Source organism: Phyllobates terribilis, unplaced genomic scaffold (assembly GCF_046119375.1).
Source record: "Phyllobates terribilis strain yellow unplaced genomic scaffold, ASM4611937v1 Scaffold_11__3_contigs__length_659146591, whole genome shotgun sequence".
In the NCBI taxonomy this organism is placed as follows: domain Eukaryota; kingdom Metazoa; phylum Chordata; class Amphibia; order Anura; family Dendrobatidae; genus Phyllobates; species Phyllobates terribilis.
The window spans coordinates 391,302,768-391,325,359 of record NW_027362771.1 but is presented as its reverse complement, the minus strand read 5'-3'; the positions used below and the strand labels follow the sequence as shown (position 1 = coordinate 391,325,359).

General features: G+C 41.0%; 1 protein-coding gene across 1 annotated transcript; it reads right to left on the bottom strand.

Annotated features, from left to right (window-relative positions):
* Positions 1-1,412: 1,412 nt before the first annotated feature.
* On the bottom strand, positions 1,413-11,455 carry LOC141165196 (protein kinase C delta type-like). Its single transcript, XM_073650828.1, has 3 exons — positions 11,325-11,455; positions 8,945-9,214; positions 1,413-2,220 (listed from the first exon to the last, which is right to left on the bottom strand). Exons 1-3 carry the CDS (start codon positions 11,382-11,384, stop codon positions 2,098-2,100), a joined length of 453 nt encoding a protein of 150 aa, XP_073506929.1. The 5' UTR covers positions 11,385-11,455; the 3' UTR covers positions 1,413-2,097.
* Positions 11,456-22,592: the final 11,137 nt, after the last annotated feature.

Genomic DNA, 22,592 nt, shown 5'->3' with positions numbered 1-22,592 from the left:
AGCAGTGTGATTTAAAAGTGGAATTGTGAAATGTGGTATTATTGTGAGAGGTACATAAATTGTCATTATATGCTGCGCTATTTATGACTTGTTAAAAAAAGTTTGGATGTTGACCTCAATGTTTAAAAATGCCAATCCCACTCTTTTCTGCCTACCTCATTACCATCACGTTGACTAACGCTGTGCGCATGCACGCCGTCGGTTTCCCTCGTGCGCGCGCCCCGTTGTCTGCTGTCTCCTGCTCTGTGCGTGGTGCGCATGCGCAGGGGGCTTGACGGCTTGGTCGCGCGCGCATGACAGGATACCTACAGCGCATGCGCCGCCGTGCGGAAATCACTGTAGCTTGGCTGGTCATGTGGTGCGTCACATGACCACAGAATCTACATATTTAAGGTCCTTGCACATGGTGCTACTTTAGCCTCTTGAGAAAGTCACATCGTGTCAGGCGAAACGCGCGTTGAGGTGGTTCTTCCATGGGTTAAATGCATTCAGCACTTTAGCATTGTGTCCCATCCTTTGGTAAGGCTTCTTTTATAATTATTGGACTGTGGGTGTTATATGTGATTATGGACGGTTCTCAGTCCTGTGTATAATCAATGACTGCTCGTTCTCAGACCATTCTCTTTCATTTGGAATTCACCTTACCTTAGGAGTCCCCACCACCCAAATTTATATAATATGGTGTGGGTGGGGGCTCATAAGCCGTTCTGTGCTGCTATCCCTTGACCCCGTGTATCCCTATTTTTAAATGCTGTGATTTGATTATGTAGTCTTTGATGTAATTAATAAAGATTGTTTTTCTAACTAAATTACTCCATGTTTTCTCCGTGTTTTAAACTTGGGTTACAAAGCAGTAGCTGATGATGTTCTCCCTATCCCATGTACAACATGTGATTGATGATGTGGTGCATATTGGGGCAGTGACATTAGTCTTGGAAAGCCATATGACAGATGGCCATATCATCACTATGACATTGATGGGAAAGAATCGGCAGCGAGATCACGTGATCCAAATCCCCGCAAAAAAAAACGGATTAACTCTTCATTCCTTGTCTTTTGTAACATTCACCACAGCAGTCCAAAATCAAAATAATAGTCTCAGGAGAGAGAACAGAATATAAAGAAGACACAGACACAATGAATAGAGTTTATGCATTTTTATTATTATGTATTATCAAATTTAGTTTAATTTAATCATCCAGTGCCATTAATAGAATTTACTGCATAAAAAGTATGTGAACCAGAGGAAGGCAAAACAACCCCATGAGTGGGGAAAAATTCCTTCCTGACCCCAAGTACTGGCAATCGGCTAATCCCTGGTTCACTGCAGTGTCGGCTCTGGATGGGGCCCTGTCACACATTTTATACATATAGCATACTTATATTTCTATCTTATCTTCATATCTAGACTATTTAAAGCTTACTGTATGTCTAAGTAAGGGGGCACCTACACTGGTCGATTATCAGGAATGGGCATTCTTAAGAACAGTTATTCTTACTTACCTATGCTTGTTCTATTTTAATTGAATGTTAATATACTTTGTTTTTAACTATACTTATATTTTTTTATTGAATTTTAAAGATACTTCTCCTTTCTTACCTATTGTTATCTTTTTTACCTATACTTCGCTATACTTATTCTTTCATACATATACTTATAATTTTTTTACCTCTAGTTATCCTTTTTTACCTACACTTATCTATACTTATCCTTTTTTACCTATATTTACCTATACCTATACTGTCTAATCTAAACTTATACTTTATTACCTATACTTATTGATTTTACCTATATTTATCCTTTCCTACCTATACTTATTTTTTTTACTTATATTTTTTTCCAATATTTATCCTCTCGTACCTACACTTACCATTACTTATCTATTCGTATGCTTTCTTACTCATATTTACCTATACTTATACTTTCTTATCAATACTTATCCTTTCCTACCTACTTTTACCTATGCTTTTCACTTATAGTTATCCATGTGGAGGTCCCTGATGGTGGACATCCGATCTTCTGGTCTTCAATCTTCTGGAAGCTCAGGTATACAGCTTGCTCTGATATTATTGAGCTGGTGTCTTGTTGAGAGTTTTCTAGTTGACAAATGAAAACCCTCTGAACGTGGCCTGGCCCTCTGGTGTCATTGATAGCGCAGCCTCTGCCGCTTGGATCTTGTCAAGCTTATGAGCACGGAAACTGGGTTTAGGCTTAGTTGGCTATCGAAAAAGATGCAGGAAAAAGTCATGGTAAATTTGGTGACTAATCAAAACTGACTTGAAGTATTGAAAAAAAATTGCTTAATATTAAAGGAACATTTTCAAATGTAAATATAATATCTTAGAGATAAAACTAGCACAACAAGCATTGAAGCTCAGGTTTAGTCACTTCAATGAGCTGCAGTGCCACTAATCATCTCTATGGCCAATCATACTTCTGTCTCATCATGCATTGGATGCAGAATTATTTACAAGTAACATGCAATAGCTCAAGTATGAATAGAACTAAAACTTTTCAAATAAGTACAATCTGTATAGAAACAGCAGTAATATTAATAAAATATTAGTCTCACTAAACCTTCAAATATTTCTCATAGCCAATCATGAGAATTCTATTAAATTCATTTTTATTAATAATTAATCAGTCAGCAGAAGGAAGCATGGCGTGCTCTAAAATTTCCTATTTTGCTATCAAAGCAACCTGGGCTTCCATAACACCTCAGCAGTGCCACTTTGATGCAGTAATTGATGCAAAAGGAGCCCCGACCAAGTATTGAGTGCATTTACTGAACATACATTTCAGTAGGCCAACTTTTCGGATTTTAAAAACCGTTTTCAAGCTGCTGTTATAAAGTATTTTAATTTACTGAGATAATGACTTCTGTGTTTTCATTGGCTGTACGCCATAATCATCAACATTAACAGAAATAAACACTTGAAATAAATCACCCTGTTTGTAATGACTGTATAATATATGAGTTTCACTTTTTGTATTGAAGAACTGAAATGAAATAAATTACATTTTTGATGATATTCTAAATTTGTGAGAAGCACCTGTATCACTTCAACTCTGAACATTTTGACCTGTTAACAGACTCTTTCCGAATTCTCCAACAGTTCTGTTTTTTTACAAAATTGATTCATATTTTTTTATTTATTTTTCTTCTGGTCAAAATCAGCAGTGGAGATTACAAAAATGAGAATTATTATTAAAAAATGTAAAATAATCTTCTGCCTGAAAAATTATCAAAATGTTGTGAACTGGTACGTATGAAGAGCTCATTTATATTTTTTTTTAGCCAAGGGTCATCTTCTCTAGCTCCAGCCACAGATGCCTATGCAATGCTTTACCATATTAAATGGCTTGCACCTGACAGAATATATAACTAGCTAACTGCATATAGCCTGCAAAGTAATCTGAAATAAGTACAATACGACAGACTAGACATTCACCGGCAATAAATTAAATTGTACAACCAGCCTGATTGTCTATAATATTAATGTAAAGATTAACGCCATCCAAATTATTTTCCAACCCTGACATTAACCCCTTAAGCCCCGCGGGTGGTTTGCACGTTAATGACCGGGCCAAATTTTACAATTCTGACCACTGTCACTTTATGAGGTAATTACTCTGGAACGCTTCAACGGATCCCCCTGATTTTGAGATTTTTTTTCGTGACATATTGTACTTCATGATTGTGGAAAAATTTCTTCGATATCACTTGCGTTTATTTGTGAAAAAAACAGAAATTTGGCGAAAATTTTGAAAATTTTGCAATTTTCAAACTTTGAATTTTTAAGCCCTGAAATCAGAGCGATATGTCACACAAAAGAGTTAATAAATAACATTTCCCACATGTCTACTTTACATCAGCACAATTTTGGAACCAAAATTTTTTTTTGTTAGGGAGCTATAAGGGTTAAAAGTTGACCAGCGATTTCTCATTTTTCCAACAAAATTTACAAAACCATTTCTTTAGGGACCACATCACATTTGAAGTCACTTGGAGAGGTCTTTTTGACAGAAAATACCCAAAAGTGACACCATTCTAAAAACTGCACCCCTCAAGGTGCTCAAAACCACATTCAAGAACTTTATTAACCCTTCAGGTGCTTCACAGGAATTTTTTGAATGTGGAAGAAAAAAATGAACATTTAACTTTTTTCACAAAAATGTTACTTTAGACCCAATTTTTTTTATTTTCACAGGGGTAACAAGAAAAAATGGACCCCAAAATTTGTTGTGCAATTTCCCCTGGGCACGCAGATACCCAATATTTAGGGAAAAAACACTGTTTGGGCGCACGGCAGGGCTCGGAAGGGAAAGAGCGCCATTTGACTTTTTGATTGTAAAATTTGCTTGAATAATTAGCAGACGCCATGTCGTTTTTGGAGAGCCCCTGTGTGCCCAAACATTGGAGCTCCCCCACAAGTGACCCCATTTTGGAAACTAGACCCCCCAAGGCACCTTTCTAGATGCATAGTGAGCACTTGGAACCCCCAGGTGCTTCACAAATTGATTCGTAAAAATGAAAAAGTGAAAAAAAAAACACTTTTTCATTTTTATGAATCAATTTGTGAAACACCTGGGGTTCCAAGTGCTCACTATGCATCTAGATAGGTGCCTTGGGGGGTCTAGTTTCCAAAATGGGGTCACTTGTGGGGGAGCTCCAATGTTTGGACACACAGGGACTCTCTAAATACAACATGGTATCCGCTAACAAATTGAATGGAAAATCGGCTCAAATTGTTAGCGGACACCACATTGCGTTTGGAGAGCCCCTCTGTGCCCAAACTTTGGAGCTCCCCCACAAGTGACCCCATTTTGGAAACTAGACCCCCCAAGGCACCTTTCTAGATGCATAGTGAGCACTTGTAACCCCCAGGTGCTTCACAAATTGATTTGTAAAAATGAAAAAGTGAAAAAAAAAACACTTTTTCATTTTTACGAATCAATTTGTGAAGCACCTAGGGGTTCCAAGTGCTCACTATGCATCTAGATAGGTGCCTTGGGGGGTCTAGTTTCCAAAATGGGGTCACTTGTGGGGGAGCTCCAATGTTTGGGCACACAGGGACTCTCTAAATGCAACATGGTATCCGCTAACAAATTGAATGGAAAATCGGCTCAAATTGTTAGCGGACACCACATTGCGTTTGGAGAGCCCCTCTGTGCCCAAACTTTGGAGCTCCCCCAGAAGTGACCCCATTTTGGAAACTAGACCCCCCAAGGCACCTTTCTAGATGCATAGTGAGCACTTGGAACCCCCAGGTGCTTCACAAATTGATTCGTAAAAATGAAAAAGTGAAAAAAAAACACTTTTTCATTTTTATGAATCAATTTGTGAAACACCTGGGGTTCCAAGTGCTCACTATGCATCTAGATAGGTGCCTTGGGGGGTCTAGTTTCCAAAATGGGGTCACTTGTGGGGGAGCTCCAATGTTTGGGCACACAGGGACTCTCCAAATGCAACATGATATCCGCTAACAAATTGAGCCGACAATTTGTTAGCGGATATCATGTTGCATTTGGAGAGTCCCTGTGTGCCCAAACATTGGAGCTCCCCCACAAGTGACCCCATTTTGGAAACTAGACCCCCCAAGGCACCTTTCTAGATGCATAGTGAGCACTTGTAACCCCCAGGTGCTTCACAAATTGATTTGTAAAAATGAAAAAGTGAAAAAAAAAACACTTTTTCATTTTTACGAATCAATTTGTGAAGCACCTAGGGGTTCCAAGTGCTCACTATGCATCTAGATAGGTGCCTTGGGGGGTCTAGTTTCCAAAATGGGGTCACTTGTGGGGGAGCTCCAATGTTTGGGCACACAGGGACTCTCTAAATGCAACATGGTATCCGCTAACAAATTGAATGGAAAATCGGCTCAAATTGTTAGCGGACACCACATTGCGTTTGGAGAGCCCCTCTGTGCCCAAACTTTGGAGCTCCCCCAGAAGTGACCCCATTTTGGAAACTAGACCCCCCAAGGCACCTTTCTAGATGCATAGTGAGCACTTGGAACCCCCAGGTGCTTCACAAATTGATTCGTAAAAATGAAAAAGTGAAAAAAAAACACTTTTTCATTTTTATGAATCAATTTGTGAAACACCTGGGGTTCCAAGTGCTCACTATGCATCTAGATAGGTGCCTTGGGGGGTCTAGTTTCCAAAATGGGGTCACTTGTGGGGGAGCTCCAATGTTTGGGCACACAGGGACTCTCCAAATGCAACATGATATCCGCTAACAAATTGAGCCGACAATTTGTTAGCGGATATCATGTTGCATTTGGAGAGTCCCTGTGTGCCCAAACATTGGAGCTCCCCCACAAGTGACCCCATTTTGGAAACTAGACCCCTCAAGGCACCTATCTAGATTCATAGTGAGCACTTGGAACCCCAGGTGCTTCACAAATTGATTCATAAAAATTAAAAAGTGTTTTTTTTTTCACTTTTTCATTTTTACGAATCAATTTGTGAAGCACCTGGGGGTTCCAAGTGCTCACTATGCATCTAGATAGGTGCCTTGGGGGGTCTAGTTTCCAAAATGGGGTCACTAGTGGGGGAGCTCCAATGTTTGGGTACACAGGGGCTCTCCAAACGCAACATGGCGTCCGCTAACAATTTGAGCCGATTTTCCATTCAATTTGTTAGCAGACACCATGTCGCGTTTGGAGAGCCCGTGATGTGCCTAAACAGTGGAGCTCCCCCACAAGTGTCCCCATTTTGGAAACTATACCCCTCAAGGATTTTATTAAGGTGTATAGTGAACATTTTGAACCCAGAGGTACGGCACAGAATTTGTTTACATTAGGTCATCATATTGAATAAGTTGTCATTATTCTTGAGCGCAAGTGCTCGCTACTTGAGTTTGCATCGGGTACTCAGGTATGCACCATGTACAGCGTGTGCTCGAGTGACATGCTCGAGTCCCTGCTCCGCATGTTTCACGGTTATTAGACACCCAAAAAAAAACCTGCGGGGATCGCTCGTGCATGGCAGGCAATCCCCGTAAAGTTTTTCGGCCGCGAAGCATATGGGGCAGAGACTCGAGCATGTCACTCAAATACCCACGATACTCAATGCATACCAGAGCACCCGATGCAAACTCAAGTAGCGAGCACTTGCTCTCAACACTAGTCGCCATATCGTCATCTTTTTTTCTTACTTTTGAAAAAAATCCCAACCCCAGCCCTAACCCTAGCACAACCCTAGCCCTAGCACAACCCTAGCCCTAGCACAACCCTAGCCCCAGCACAACCCTAGCCCCAGCACAACCCTAGCCCCAGCACAACCCTAGCCCCAGCACAACCCTAGCCCCAGCACAACCCTAGCCCCAGCACAACCCTAGCCCCAAACCCAGCCCTAACCCTAGCCCAATCCTAACCCAAGAGTTTATTTTTGACGCCGTTCCTTGTGCGGTATAAGTGATTAGACGACTTTATTCTTCGGGTCGGTGTGATTACAGCAATGCCAGAATCATATGGGGTTTTTATGACTGACAGCTGTCACACACTAAAAGATGCATTTTTTGTAAAATCTAGTCTTTGCATCGCCATATTTTGAGAGCTATAATTTTTCCAGATTTTGGCAGACAGTCATGTGACGGCTCGTTTTTTGCGGGATGACTTGACGTTGTTATTGGTGCCATTTTCAGGCACGTGACATTTTTTGATCGCTTTCTATTCCGATTTTTGGGAGGCAGAATAAACAAAAACCAACAATTCAGGAATTTTTTTATTTTTTTTTTTATTCTGTTCCGCGTGTGGTAAAATTGATGAGGTAGCTTTATTCTTCGGGTCAGTACGTTTACAGCGGTACCACATTTGTATCATTTTTCTATGTTTTGGCGCTTATACACAATAAAAGCTATTTTATAGAAAAAAATATTTTTTAGCATAGCTTTATTCTGAGAGCTATAACTTTTTTATTTTTCGGCTGATGGAGCTGTATGGCAGCTTGTTTTTTGCGGGACGAGATGACGTTTTCAGCTGTATCATTTTTATTTATATGCGTCTTTTTTATCGCGTGTTATTCCACTTTTTGTTTGGCGGTATGGTGATAAAGCATTGTTTTTTGCTTCGTTTTTTTTTTTTTTTTTTACCGTGTTCACTGAAGGGGTTAACTAGTGGGACAGTTTTATAGGTCAGGTTGTTCCGGACGCGGCGATACCAAATATGTGTACTTTTATTGTTTTTTTTTTTTTTTTTTTTTATAATAATATTTATTGATGGGTACATTATATTTTTATTTTTGGTGTATTATTATTATTTTTTTTTTATAATATTTTTGCACATTTTTTTTTTTTTTTCCACTTTCACACAGTTTATACACTTTATTACTTTGTCCCACTCTGGGACTTTCACTTTTTTTTTTCTGATCGCCTGCATGGCACAGGAATGAAGCACCATCCCTATGCCATGAAGGCTGTCAGAAGTGCACAGTGTGAAGATTGCTTGGAGATGCACTGCGCATGCCCAAGCAATCTTCCTGCTCTCTGGTGACCCGGATGTTGTCATGACGACATCGGGTCGTCATGGCAACACCCGGGAAGCCTTTGCAGACTGCGCTGGAAGCCGGAAGAGGAGGTGAGTATCGCCGATCACCTCCCCTTGCCCCCGCAATGCCGCGATCGACTTCGATCGCAGCATCGCAGGGGTTAATGTGCTGGGAGCGGTGCAGGACCGCTCCCTGCACATAGTACCGGGTGTCAGCTGTGACAATCAGCTGACACCCGGCGGCGATCGCGCCCGCACAGCCTGTGTGCGTGCGCGATCGCCATGACGTACTAATACGGGTCTGGCTCTTAAGTCCCAGGGCACAGACGCGTATTAGTATGTCAGATGTTATTAAGGGGTTAAACATAAAGTATCACAGAGCCAAAAGCATAGAAGATTGTGGGAAACTATCTTATTCAGATCCATGTGACAATTCAGTACATTTACTTACTACAGGGATGTATGGTGGGGCCATCCTAAGGGCTTCCACTGAGACCCAATCAATTCGCTGGAAGAAGTGGTGTTCCCGGATGTTACTATTGACTCCTAATCTCTGGACAGGATCTTCCTGGAGGAGCTGTTCAATGATGTCTTTGGCGCCGGAGGAAAAATATTCAAAGACTGAGGGATGGTAGCCACACCCGCTGGTAAGCATTTTGTTTAAGATGACACCAAACGAGTACCAGTCTACTCCGGCGTTATACTCCTTCATGTCCAGGATCTGCCATAGAGAAGCATTATTAGTAGTGCTACCTCTTGTATGTCACCGTACTTATATGTCACTCATATTGTTATGTGATTATATAGTAAATGACAGTAAGTCTTACTACATAATCGGGAGATAAAAGGGATCTTTCATAAATACGCTCCATAAATTTAAATTAATATAGGATATTAAAAATCAGAACGAATGTAATATATATGATTGTGACGGCGCAAACAACGCTCAGCTCAGTGTGTTACCGGCTCAAACTTTAACCTCTTCACCCCCGGGCGAGTTTAATTTTTTTTTGTTTTCATTTTTTCCTCTCCTTCTTCCAAGAGCCATAACTTTTTTTACTTTTCCATCTACATAACCGTATGAGGGCTTACTTTTTGCACGACAAGTTGTACTTTTGAATGACACCATTCATTTTATCATATGATGCACTGGGTAAAACAATTCCAAGCGCTTTGAAATTGCAAAAAAAAGTGCAATTTCACTATTTTTTTTATTTTCCAAGTTCATTATACGGTAAAACTGACCTGGCAATATGATTATCCAGGTCGGTACAATTACGCAGATACCAAACATGTATAGTTTTTTTTATTATTTAAGTGGTGAAATTTTTTTGAGAAACTTGTAAAAAGAAACCCCTTTGCTTCTATCGCCATTTTCTGAGACCTGTAACACTTTCAATTTTCAGCATATTGTGCTGTAATGGATTATTTTTTGCGTTCTGAGTGACTTTTTTATTGATAGCATTTTGGGTAGATACAATGTTTTGATCACCTCTTATTGCATTTTATTACAATATTGCTGCAGCCAAAACAATGTAATTCTGGCATTTTGATTTTTTTCCTCAGTACGCCATTTACTGATTAGATTAATTTATTTTATATTTTGATTGATTGGACTTTTATGAACACAGCGATACCAAAATATGTGTATTTTTTTTAATTGTTTTATTTTTAATGGGGAAAATGGGGGTGATTTGAACTAGTGTTTTTTTATTTTCCTCATATTTTTAAAAACATTTTTTTAACTTTTTACTGTATTTATTAGTCTTTTCAGGGGAATTGAATCTGTGACTGTCTGATGACTGATGCACTGCTATGTATAGCTAAAATCATAATCTCCTATGAATGGCAGCTAAACGCTGGCTTTCACAGGAGTACTGTCATGACAAGCACGGAGATCTTCAGCAGACCCCCGACTGTCATGGTAACCCATCAGCGCCCTGTGATCATGTCACAGGCACGCCGATGAGCATGTGGAAAAATGCACCCCCCTGCCGGCACATGTTAAATTCCCCTGTCAGAAATTGACAGCAAGATTTAACAGGGTAATGGCCGCAGGGGAAGCAGTGTTACACCCACAGCTGTTAAAGGCCCATGATGGCTCGGCGTGCGAGCTGACATCCAAGGCAGGGACACGACATATGACCGACATGTACGTCATAATTCATGAAGGGGTTAAGCAGCTTTCTGTGACATTATGGCTGTAGTGAGGTGGCGGCTGGCCTTGTCTAATATACTCAGAGAAGCTTAGTCTGATGTACTTGATACTTTTTATCTAATAGATGTAATAAATGGAGGAATAGGAGACTCTGCTCCTCCTATTTGGTGATTGTGGGGTACATAGCAGTGAAGAACCCAGAGTTCACACATTTTTCACCTTTTCTGGGGATTGGTGATATATTGAAAATCCTTTAAAGGTGTTTTTCAGGACTTTTATATTGATAACCAGAGCAGGTCATCAATATAAGATTGGTGGGGGCCAACGCCCGGCAGTCCCACTGATTAGCTGTTATCTCCTCTGCCAGTGGTTGGATATAACCAATAAACAGACATCACAGATCCATTCACTGGTTAGTGGCGGCTGCTGATACTACAGATTTGCCTCTGTTGAAATAAACACTGGCAGATCTGCAGATCTCGGCACAGACCACTAAACAGTACAATGTTCAATGTTCTGCTCTGTTTACATCAGGTTGCAGCCAGAGTTAAGAGCAGCTAATCAGTGTGATCGGACCCTCAATAGTTTTATATTGATTAACTGGTATAAATAAAGCTCATCAATGTGAAGTGCCCCCGAAAAAAACTTTTAAATAAAAAAATTCTATTCTCACCTCAGGAGCAATGTAACCCATGGTCCCAGCGAAACTGGTGGCTGTCCGGTCTCCGTGCATGTTCTCAAGTGCAAGACCGAAATCCGTGATCTTAATGTGGCCCCTATCAGTCACCAGGATGTTCTGGGGCTTCAGGTCTCTGTAAGAAAAATAAAAGTAACCTAAGTATAAAGTAAGTGTTCTTCCTATATCACGACACGTGAATAAACATTTCCCCATACTGCTGTACTTTCCTCTGAGATAACTCCTTTTCTATATGCCCTGTACCACTGTAGGGATCACTGTGTTACATGTGACGGCCGCTCAGCTGCAGCTTCCTGACAGTGATGCAAGAGAGGACTGATGGAGAAATTCTTTTTTCCATCTTCTCCTCACCCGAAAAAATTGGATCACACTATGATAACACTCTGATCAAATTCTATTCCTGGTTTAATCAAAGTGTGATTTGCATAATCATCTGGATTCTCTTAGATGAGAGAATATACGCTGGTGTGACCCAGCCTCACACTGACTACATTACCTGTGGATGATGCCCTTAGAATGGAGGAACTGGATCCCACACACTAGTTCGGCGGCATAGAATCTGACAAAGAGAAAATGAATAAGTATCAGATCCCATAGAGAGTAAACTTGGGAATTCATATTAGTCAATAGGAGCATTATTCTATATTATTCCATCATAGGACCATTTTCTATCATTACACTAAGCATTTTCATTTCAGTTACTTTACCCAACAATCAGAATGAATCTGAGCTCCTGAAGAGACTGTTATAAAGTATTTCCACATTCAGAAGTAGAGAGACTCTCAGGACCGACATGTCAGGAGTGGAAGTAACACTGCGACTTTCAGTATCTAACTGCTCTTTTATATACAACGTAGCTTAGAGGTTTTTTTAAAGGGGTTATCTGGTCTCAGAAGAAAAGTCTGCAGTCACTCTATGTGACTGCCAAATCATGACGCTGTAAAAAGCGCATACTGTCACTATTGTAGTCTCGGGAATACATGTATTATAATTACATACTTGCGAATATTTGCCGACTATTCTTCTGAACATCTCTCAATTCTCTCCTATTGAAAGAAGCCGGGTGAGACTAGTCGGCACGTGACCACAAGTATGCAAATTGTACACGTGATCACAGGATCGCCCACCTGTACAGGGAATACAGGGAAATCGTGACTGTATCGTGACTGTATGCGCTTTGTCTTGTAGAGTGACTGCTGATTTTTCTTCTGAGACCGGACAACTCCTTGAACACATTACCTGGCACTGGTGATGTCAAGCGGCCCCTTCCTGCGTAGAAGTTGGTAAAAGTCCCCGCAGCTCATGTATTCCATACCAAGGAAAACATTCATCTGTAACATGAAACATTTGCATTTATTTTACAGTAAGACAAATACACATTTCAGTACTTGAAGGGTTTTTCCATCCAAGAAAGTTAAAGCATATTGCTAAGAAGTCACTCAATAAAAAATATGGTTTAACTTCTGTGACCCCTAAAATTCTAAACAATGATATATAATATATTAATAGATTTAGAAATTCTTGTTTCAGCTAATGTACATCAAAGGGGACTGGAATGAAATTTGCGTCATATTTGCAACTTTTAAAAGAATCACAATTGATGAATCACATGAAAACATCTGGAATCACTAAACTCTGCCCACAAAATGGAAAAAAGCAGATGAGCTCATATAAAATAGACGTAAATAGAATAATGAATTGGGTGCAAACAAAAAAAGATGCAAAACACTCAAAACCAGACAAAAAAACATGCAAAGAAAATGATGAATCAAGACCATGATGTTATCTTTCTGTTTTTATAGGGCAGCTTTACAGTAGCTGTTTTCTGTGCAACACACTTCCCAAAAAGTGGAGTAAAAGATAGTTATCAAGTCTTGTGTACTCCCAAATAATACCAATGTAAAGTGCAGTCTTTGCAGAAAAAAAACGCTATGTTAATAATAACACCAAAAAAGTAATGAGTCTTGTAAAACAGCAACACAAAAAATGCTAAAGTAGCAAAACTAAAAATGATATAAATCTGGTTTTGCCATAATCATAAAGACCTCTGGAATAAAGTTAACTTATTATGTAAGTGCCATAAATCCTCCAAAGCAATAGTAAACTTGCTATTTTTTTTAAATTCAACCCAAAAAATGAATAAATGTTATCCAATATAATATATGTATTCTAAAATGGTGCAATTAAAAAAATACAGCACTTCATGCAAAATTTAATCTAGACCTTCAAACAGCTATAGTGACAGAAGAAAAGAAAAGTCACAGCTTTTACACTGCGGAGAAGAAGGAACTAAATGAAAATTGCTGCTCTCTTACAGCCTCTGCTGCTTCTTTATGGGGTTAAAGGGGTCATTCAGGTTAGGAAAAAGACTTGCTTTTCTTCCAAAGAAAAGTGTTGTTGCACATCAGCTGCGCCTGGTATTTCAGCTCAGCCTCAAGACTATACAGAGCCATTTTGTCCTGAATATTAAGACCCTATATATCACCTCTTTATCCTCTATATCACCTCTGTACCCTCTATATAATAATCTTAATAATAATCTTTATTTTTATATAGCGCCAACGTATCCCATAGCGCTTTACATGCATTATCATCGCTGTCCCCATTGGGGCTCACAATCTAAATTCCCTCGAGATTTACGAGCATGCTCTGGTGTTTTCTGAGTATCTTCGACATGCTCGGGTGTTATGCTTTAGTCACTCCGTGTGCATGATTTGTGACTGTTTGACAGCTTTAAGACATGTGAGGAAGGCCTGTTTCTTACTGCACATAGAGTGACTCAAACATAACACTCGAGCACACTGAAGATATTCGGGGAGCACCTGAGCATGCTCGCCGAAAGGGTTAATAAAACATGCTGGCTCATCACTAGTCACAATTATACCTTGGTCTGGAATCCGAAGTCTGCGTGGACGAGGAAGGGGCTTCCAGATGCCAGCTGAAGAACTCGCCTCTCCACCATGACATCCAGCCAATCACCTCTGGCTAGCAGGGCGCTTTTGCTGATGATCTTAATAGCAAATTTTTGATGGGTTAAAGTATCTTCCGCCATCAGGACCTTTCCAAAGCCTCCAACGCCGAGCACATGGTGGAACAATAATCTCTCCTTGATGGAATGAGAGATTGTGCTGGATCTGGATGGCTGAACACCGCTGCATCCTATCAGGGGAGAAAAATGGCAAATATCACAATAAATCTAACATTTACAGGACATTATTCAGACTGAGGAAATCTTCTGTTCTAAGTAACGCTTGTACTTTATTTTATAAATTGTGTAAATGGATTTTATTAATAAGCAACCTAGTATTCATGTGATCAATCTTACATGGTTTTGTCTGTTAAAAAGGAGAAGACATAAAATGATGATATTTCCATTATACACTTGGATGTGGTTAGGTTCAACATTCTGAATATTTACAGGGCTTTTCCATAATGACACTTACTACTAGAGACAAATCGCATGGGTTTTACCAGGACATTTGATTTACAGTGAATTTATTCTTAGCAAATTCTATTTCCTTTATTAAGCTCTGGGGTACTGGGGGATGGAAAGACTCCTAAAGCATAGTAAAGGTAAGATGTCGAAAAAAAAGATCCAAAAACCTCCTACTCACCTCACTTCTCACCTTTCCTGCTCTCTGTCCCCCACAAGGTCTTTGGTCCTGCTCCTTACTGCCATCGTGCACTGATGGAACCCAGTCATCTTCACACTAGGCCAGGACTTACGGCTGTGACTAGGCCTGGGATGTCCCTGCACATGCAAAGGAATATCCCGAGACTACTCGCAGCTGGAAGTCCTGGTCTAGAGTCAAGAAACAAGTCATAATGTTACAACATGCACCACGACCTTACGACAAACTCTTTAGACCAGGACTTCCAGACACATGGACATCCAGGGTCTACTCCCAGCCTAGCGTGAAGAAGCCTGCGGTTTCAGTGCACGGTGATTGTAAGTAGAGGTGTTGAGGACCGTAGGGGGGACAACGAGCAGCAGAGACATTCCTTTTTAACCTTTTGTTGTACCTGTACAGTTCAACAAGATGGTGGCGACCATTTAGCTAAATTCCTTTGGAGCAAACTACAAAAAATATAGAAAAGAATACTGATTTTTGTAAAATTCATCTTCACTTGAATAAATTCACCCAACTCTTTCTTATCACCTATCGTATTCTGAGACCCTCATGATCACTAGAACAGGACACCTGCAGTTGACCAGTGATAAGGGGATTTGATAGGGTGATGGTGAAACATGCACATTGCTATTTTCAACTCAATATTTATGGACTGACGGAAACAGCAAAGTGCTACAGTATTCTGCTGTCAACTCTAGATGACAGACCTGAAAAGATGTTTAAACTTGTTGTACCTCTCTGTAGGGCTTTAGCAGCAGTTTATTGTTAATCTGGTGCACAGTGCAAACCACAAATGCTTTCTGAGAGTTCCCTAACACTAGCCATCTGAATGGGTATCTGGATGGGCATGTGGAAGGATGCTACAACTGTCACTCCAGAGCAGAGTTGTAGTAAAGCGCTTACTGCAGAATGCCAAGAGCATTTCGCACTCACTTGCCAGAAATCAGCAGCAACATTCACCTGATTAGAGCTACATTTTCTCAGTCACGATGATGCTAAAAATTAAAATTTGCAGACAAACCTGCTGGCAGACTCCTTTTTAGAAATTGACTACAGCAGTTTTTTTTCCATATATAAAGATTACTTGCCATCAATAGTCCAACTGTTTAACCAGTTTACTACCAGCTCAAAAAATCTGGACGAACACCATTATGATATTAAAAAATATATATAATTTTTATTGATACATGATAAAAAACTGAAAACATGGGATAATAAATAGAAGAGACCTCAGGGATAACAATGAATTTCCGAGAGGAATAGTGGGGTATAACATATGTCTGACTACATGAATTTCCTTAAAGCATATATAATATTACACAAATGACATAATAATGGCAGTTCAATGATATAATGTATAAATCAATGGTAAAATACCAAATAAGTATATCATCAAAAGAAGTGCTAAAGATATAGGTGACAGATAGAAATAAATATAAATATAAACATGCTGACAAAGGAAATAAATAAATGAATAAATACCATGTAGTCAGGGCCCCAACACCTCCAACGCCGTTTCGCCGGACGGCTTTTTCAAGGAGTATGGGGAAGGTACCACTAGGAATGTTTATATATATATATCTCATCGTCCAATCAATAAATTTGCTCATCAAAGCGTAAATCAAACAACAGCATTCATAGGCCAACATTCAAGCATACACTCCATAAACCCCTGTGTCATTGGTGGTGAATTAAACTCAGCACACCCACATGTGATAAAGACGTGCGTTCCAGCGTGGGCCGCATGCCACTAGTGCGCCTCCCAGAAAACAGGAAGTGGCGCTACCTGCGGCGCGCAGTCTGAGCTGGAACACAACCAAATGAGATGATGTAAAACCAGTTCCGAGCTCATACACTCGGGACCGAAAGTGACGTGTATAGGAGGCGTGGCTTTAAAAGGATGCGGTATGCGTGCCAGACCTGGAACGCACATACAAATTGCATAACGTTACCATCATGGACACATGCATCTAACTCATGGAACGCAAGCTCCGAACCTGCCAATGGGTGAGTCAGGACCCAGGGAACCACAGAGAGGAGAGCACCGCTCACAATGGAAGGTGCATATCATAATAAGAAACCAGGTATGATTAATGGGAAAAATAAGAATAAACAAGTACGGAATAAAATGTGTACTAAATAAACACACAAACACACATATACAGTACAGACCAAAAGTTTGGACACAACTTCTAATTTAAAGATTTTTCTGTATTTTCATGACTATGAAAATTGTACATTCACACTGAAGGCATCAAAACTATGAATTAACACATGTGGAATTATATAGTTAACAAAAAAGTGTGAAACAACGGAAAATATTTCTTATATTCTAGGTTCTTCAAAGTAGCCACCTTTTGCTTTGATCACTGCTTTGCACACTCTTGGCATTCTCTTGATGAGCTTCAAGAGGTAGTCACCGGAAATGGTCTTCCAGCAATCTTGAAGGAGTTCCCAGAGATGCTTAGCACTTGTTGGCCCTTTTGCCTTCACTCTGTGGTCCAACTCACCCCAAACCATCTCGATTGGGTTCAGGTCTGGTGACTGTGGAGGCCAGGTCATCTGGCGTAGCACCCCATCACTCTCCTTCTTAGTCAAATAGCCCTTACACAGCCTTGAGGTGTGTTTGGGGTCATTGTCCTGTTGAAAAATAAATGATGGTCCAACTAAATGCAAACCAGATGGAATAGCATGACGCTGCAAGATGCTGTGGTAGCCATGCTGGTTCAGTATGCCTAAAATTTTGAATAAATCCCCAACAGTATCACCAGCAAAGCACCCCCACACCATCACACCTCCTCCTCCATGCTTCACGGTGGGAACCAGGCATGTACAGTCCATCCGTTCACCTTTTCTGCGTCGCACAAAAACTCGGTGGTTGGAAGCAAAGATCTCAAATTTGGACTCATCAGACCAAAGCACAGATTTCCACTTGTCTAATGTCCATTCCTTGTGTTCTTTAGCCCAAACAAGTCTCTTCTGCTTGTTGCCTGTCCTTAGCAGTGGTTTCTTAGCAGCTATTTTACCATGAAGGCCTGCTGCACAAAGTCTCCTCTTAACAGTTGTTGAAGAGATGTGTCTGCTGCTGTAACTCTGTGTGACATTGACCTGGTCTCTAATCTGAGCTGCTGTTAACCTGCGATTTCTGAGGCTGGTGACTCGGATAAACTTATCCTCAGAAGCAGAGGTGACTCTTGGTCTTCTTTTCCTGGGGCAGTCTTCATGTGAGCTAGTTTCTTTGTAGCGCTTGATAGTTTTTGCAACTGCACTTGGGGACACTTTCAAAGTTTTCCCAATTTTTCGCACTGACTGACCTTCATTTCTTAAAGTAATGATGGCCACTCGTTTTTCTTTACTTAGCTGCTTTTTTCTTGCCATAATACAAATTCTAACAGTCTATTCAGTAGGACTATCAGCTGTGTATCCACCAGACTTCGGCACAACACAACTGATGGTCCCAACCCCATTCATAAGGCAAGAAATCCCACTTATTAAACCTGACAGGGCACACCTGTGAAGTGAAAACCATTTCCGGTGACTACCTCTTGAAGCTCATCAAGAGAATGCCAAGAGTGTGCAAAGCAGTCATCAAAGCAAAAGGTGGCTACTTTGAAGAACCTAGAATATAAGACATATTTTCAGTTGTTTCACACTTTTTTGTTAAGTATATAATTCCACATGTGTTAATTCATAGTTTTGATGCCTTCAGTGTGAATGTACAATTTTCATAGTCATGAAAATACAGAAAAATCTTTAAATGAGAAGGTGTGTCCAAACTTTTGGTCTGTACTGTACTGTATATATAACTATGTGTAAAAATTAATATATATCATGAAGAAATATATATACATATATGAATCTTGATACAAAGTGAACAAATAAATAGCAATAATTAATAAGACAGTGACAAACATTGAAAGGAGTGAAAAAATAACTTTTATATGTATATATATATATAAAAATATATATATATATATATATATATATATATATATATATATATATAAAATAAAGGTGTGGGACATTCCAAGGTACCATTGGAATACCCCAAACCATGTGAGACCAAAAAAGAAGATGCATGGAATAAAACCATGCAATAAAGTGCAAAACCAAACTGGATGATGCTATCTAAAAAGAAACCAATATAAAAATAGTAGTCATTAAATACACCATATATATATATACACATAAATATATTGTGTGTCACACAATAAAGGCGATAAAAGTTGATTGATGATGAGAATAAATGTTTATTGTCTGATTGGAAGCCATAAATTAGAGACTAAAATGAGGGAAACAAAAGAGAAAAAATTAAAAACAAATAAATAAATATATATATGCCTACCCATATGTACATCCACATACATATATACGTATACACATGTGCACACACATATACAACCTAAATCACATTAAAAAAAAAAGTACTTAACGAGATTTGTTCATTTAGACCATGGGAAGCTAACATGTTCAATCTAAAAATCCATTTGGCTTCAATCTGGGCCAAGTGTTTCTTAATATTTTCTCCCCTAGAGTTAAGAGTAACATGATCTATGCCCCTCACACGTTAAAGTGAAGCGTTGCTTTGATGGTACAACCTAAAGTGCTTGGGCAAAGTTTTAAGTGTCTCTCAGTTACAGTTTAAGCTGCCCTAATGTCAAGTACGTGTTCTCTGACTCTCCGTCTAAATTCACGTGATGTTAGACCGAAGTATTTCAGTTTACAATGGCAAACTGCACAATAGATAACTGCTGTTGTGGTACATGTGATGGAACACAGAATTTTAAACACCCTCTCATTTTTAGCATCAGAAAAAGTAGTACATCTTTCTACGTTGGGACAGGCCACACAAGTCCCACATGGGCGGCAACCCCAAGTGGGACCTCTTGAACCAAACAAATATTCCGATTTCTTTTTCTGATAATGACTATGGACCAAGATATCACGGCAGTTTCTTGAACGTCTATACGTGATAGATGGTTTGGGAGGTACAGCATTTATCTATTGTGCAGTTTGCCACTGTAGCCTCAAATACATCGGTCTAACATCACGTGAATTTAGACCAGGGGTCCTCAAACTTTTTAAACTGGGGGCCAGTTCACGGTCCCTCAGACCATTGGAGGGCCGGAATATAGTTTTTAAAAAAAACTATGAACAAATTCCTATGCACACTGCACATATCTTATTTTGAAGTAAAAAAAACAATACAGGAACAAATACAATATTTAAAATGAAGAACAAGTAAAGTTAAATCAACCGGTATTTCAATAGGTAGGTAACTGTACCCAAAAGGCAGCATAGGTCCCCAATAGGCAGGTAAATGTACCCAATAGGCAGCATAGGTCCCCAATAGGCAGGTAAATATCCCCAATAGGCAGGTAAATATCCCCAATAGGCAGCATAGGTCCCCAATAGGCAGCATAGGTCCTCAATGGGCAGGTAAATGTTCCCAATAGGCAGGCTGTTTCCCCCTTATAATGCCATATGCAGGCTGTCCCCCCCCCTTATAATGCCCCATGCAGGCTGTTCCCCCCCTTATAATGCCCCATGCTGGATGCCACCCCCCATATAATGCCCCATGCAGAATGTCCCTTTCTCACACCATATAATGCCCCATGCAAGATATCACTCCCCTGTCTTTATAATGCCCCATGCAGGATGTCCCTTTCCCCCCCATATAATGCCCCATGCAGGATGTCACCCCCCATATCATGCCCCATGCAGGATGTCACCCCCCATATAATGCCCCATGCAGGATGTCACCCCCCCATATAATGTCCCATGCAGGATATCACTCCCCTGTCTTTAAAATGCCCCATGCAGCATGTCACCCCCCCATATAATGCCCCATGCAGCATGTCACCCCCCCATATAATGCCCCATGCAGCATGTCACCCCCCCACATAATGCCACATGCAGCATGTCACCCCCCCATATAATGCCCCATGCAGCATGTCACCCCCCCATATAATGCCCCATGCATGTCACTCCCCCATATAATGCCCCATGCAGCATGTCACCCCCCCATATAATGCCCCATGCAGCATGTCACCCCCCCATATAATGCCACATGCAGCATGTCACCCCCATATAATGCCACATGCAGCATGTCACCCCCCCATATAATGCCCCATGCAGCATGTCACCCCCCCCCCATATCATGCCCCATGCAGGATGTCCCCCCCCCCCATATAATGACCTATGCCTCCATACATTTAAAAAAAAAAAAAAATCCAATACTCACCTCACTTCTCACTTGCTGCCACTTCCGCTGCCGCTGCTCTACTCTCCGGTCCGGACTCCAGCGTCGCGGCGGCGTTGTCCCGCTCTGCGCTGCCTGTGATGTCACTCGGGAGGGTGCGGTGTAAAGACGTCACCGTGCCCTCTGACCTGAGACATCACAGGAAGCGCAGAGCAGGAAGACAGCGGATCTGCGGAGGCACGGGGAGAGGTAAGTATCCGCCTGCCGGGGCCCTGAGCAAGCGGGGGGGGGAAGGGCGGGCAATGGCACCGCTCTCCTCTCCTCCGCCCATAGCCCGGCGGGCCGGATAAAAGTCCTCCGCAGGCCCGCGGGCCGTAGTTTGAGGACCCCTGATTTAGACGGAGAGTCAGACAACACGTACTTGACATTAGAGCAGCTTCAACTGTAAAGCCCCCGTCTCACATAGCGATATCGCTAGCGATATCGCTGCTGAGTCACGGTTTTGGTGACTCACCAGCGACCTCACCAGCGATGTCGCTGTGTGTGACACTTTGCAACGATCAGGCCCCTGCTGTGAGGTCGCTGATCGTTGCAAAGTGTCCTGGACCATTTTTTGGTCGTTGGCCTCCCGCTGGCCAGCACACATCGCTGTGTGTGACCAGCGGGACCAACGATCTGGCTGGTAACTATGGTAAACATCGGGTTACTAGGGGCACGCGCGCACTTAGTAACCCGCTGTTTACCATGGATACCACTCTGCTACGGTGCACGGAGGCTCCCGCGCACCGTAGCAGAGTGGTATCCATGGTAAACAGCGGGTTACTAGGGGCACACGCGCACTTAGTAACCCGATGTTTACCATAGTTACCAGCCTGCTCCTGCTTGCAGCAGGCTGGTAACGGGAGCAGGACATCGTGGAACGATTCTTTCCACGATATCGCTGCTCCCCTGATCGCTGGTGAGCCTGCCTGTTTGACAGCTCACCAGCGATGTATTAGCGATGCAGCAACGATCCCTGACAGGTCGTATCGTTGTCGGGATCGCTGCTGCATCGCTTAGTGTGACGGGGCCCTAACTGAGATAGAGACACTTAAAACCTTGTTCAAGCACTTTAGGTTGTACCATCAAAGCAACGCTTCACTTTTATGTGTGAGGGGCATAGATCATATTACCCTTAACTCTAGGGTAGGTAATATTAAGAAACACTTGGCCCAGATTGAATTCAAATGGATTTTAGATTGAACACGTTAGCTCCCCATGGTCTAAATGAACAAATCTCCTTCAGTTCTTTTCTTTAATGTGATTTAGGTTGTATATGTGTGCACATATGTATATACAGTTAAGTCCATATATATTTGGACAGAGACAAAATTTTTCTAATTTTGATTATAGACATTAACACAATGAATT

Bases quoted from the DNA above. Each gene is read 5' to 3' on its own strand.
- LOC141165196 (XM_073650828.1), bottom strand. From the start codon at position 11,384: ATGCACGGAGACCGGACAGCCACCAGTTTCGCTGGGACCATGGGTTAC. The intron at 9,215-11,324 runs GTGAGAATAGAA...TCTCTATGGCAG, and splicing joins TGGGTTACATTGCTCCTGAG to ATCCTGGACATGAAGGAGTA. The intron at 2,221-8,944 runs GTAAGTAAATGT...CTTTTTCGATAG, and splicing joins CCCCACCATACATCCCTGTA to CCAACTAAGCCTAAACCCAG.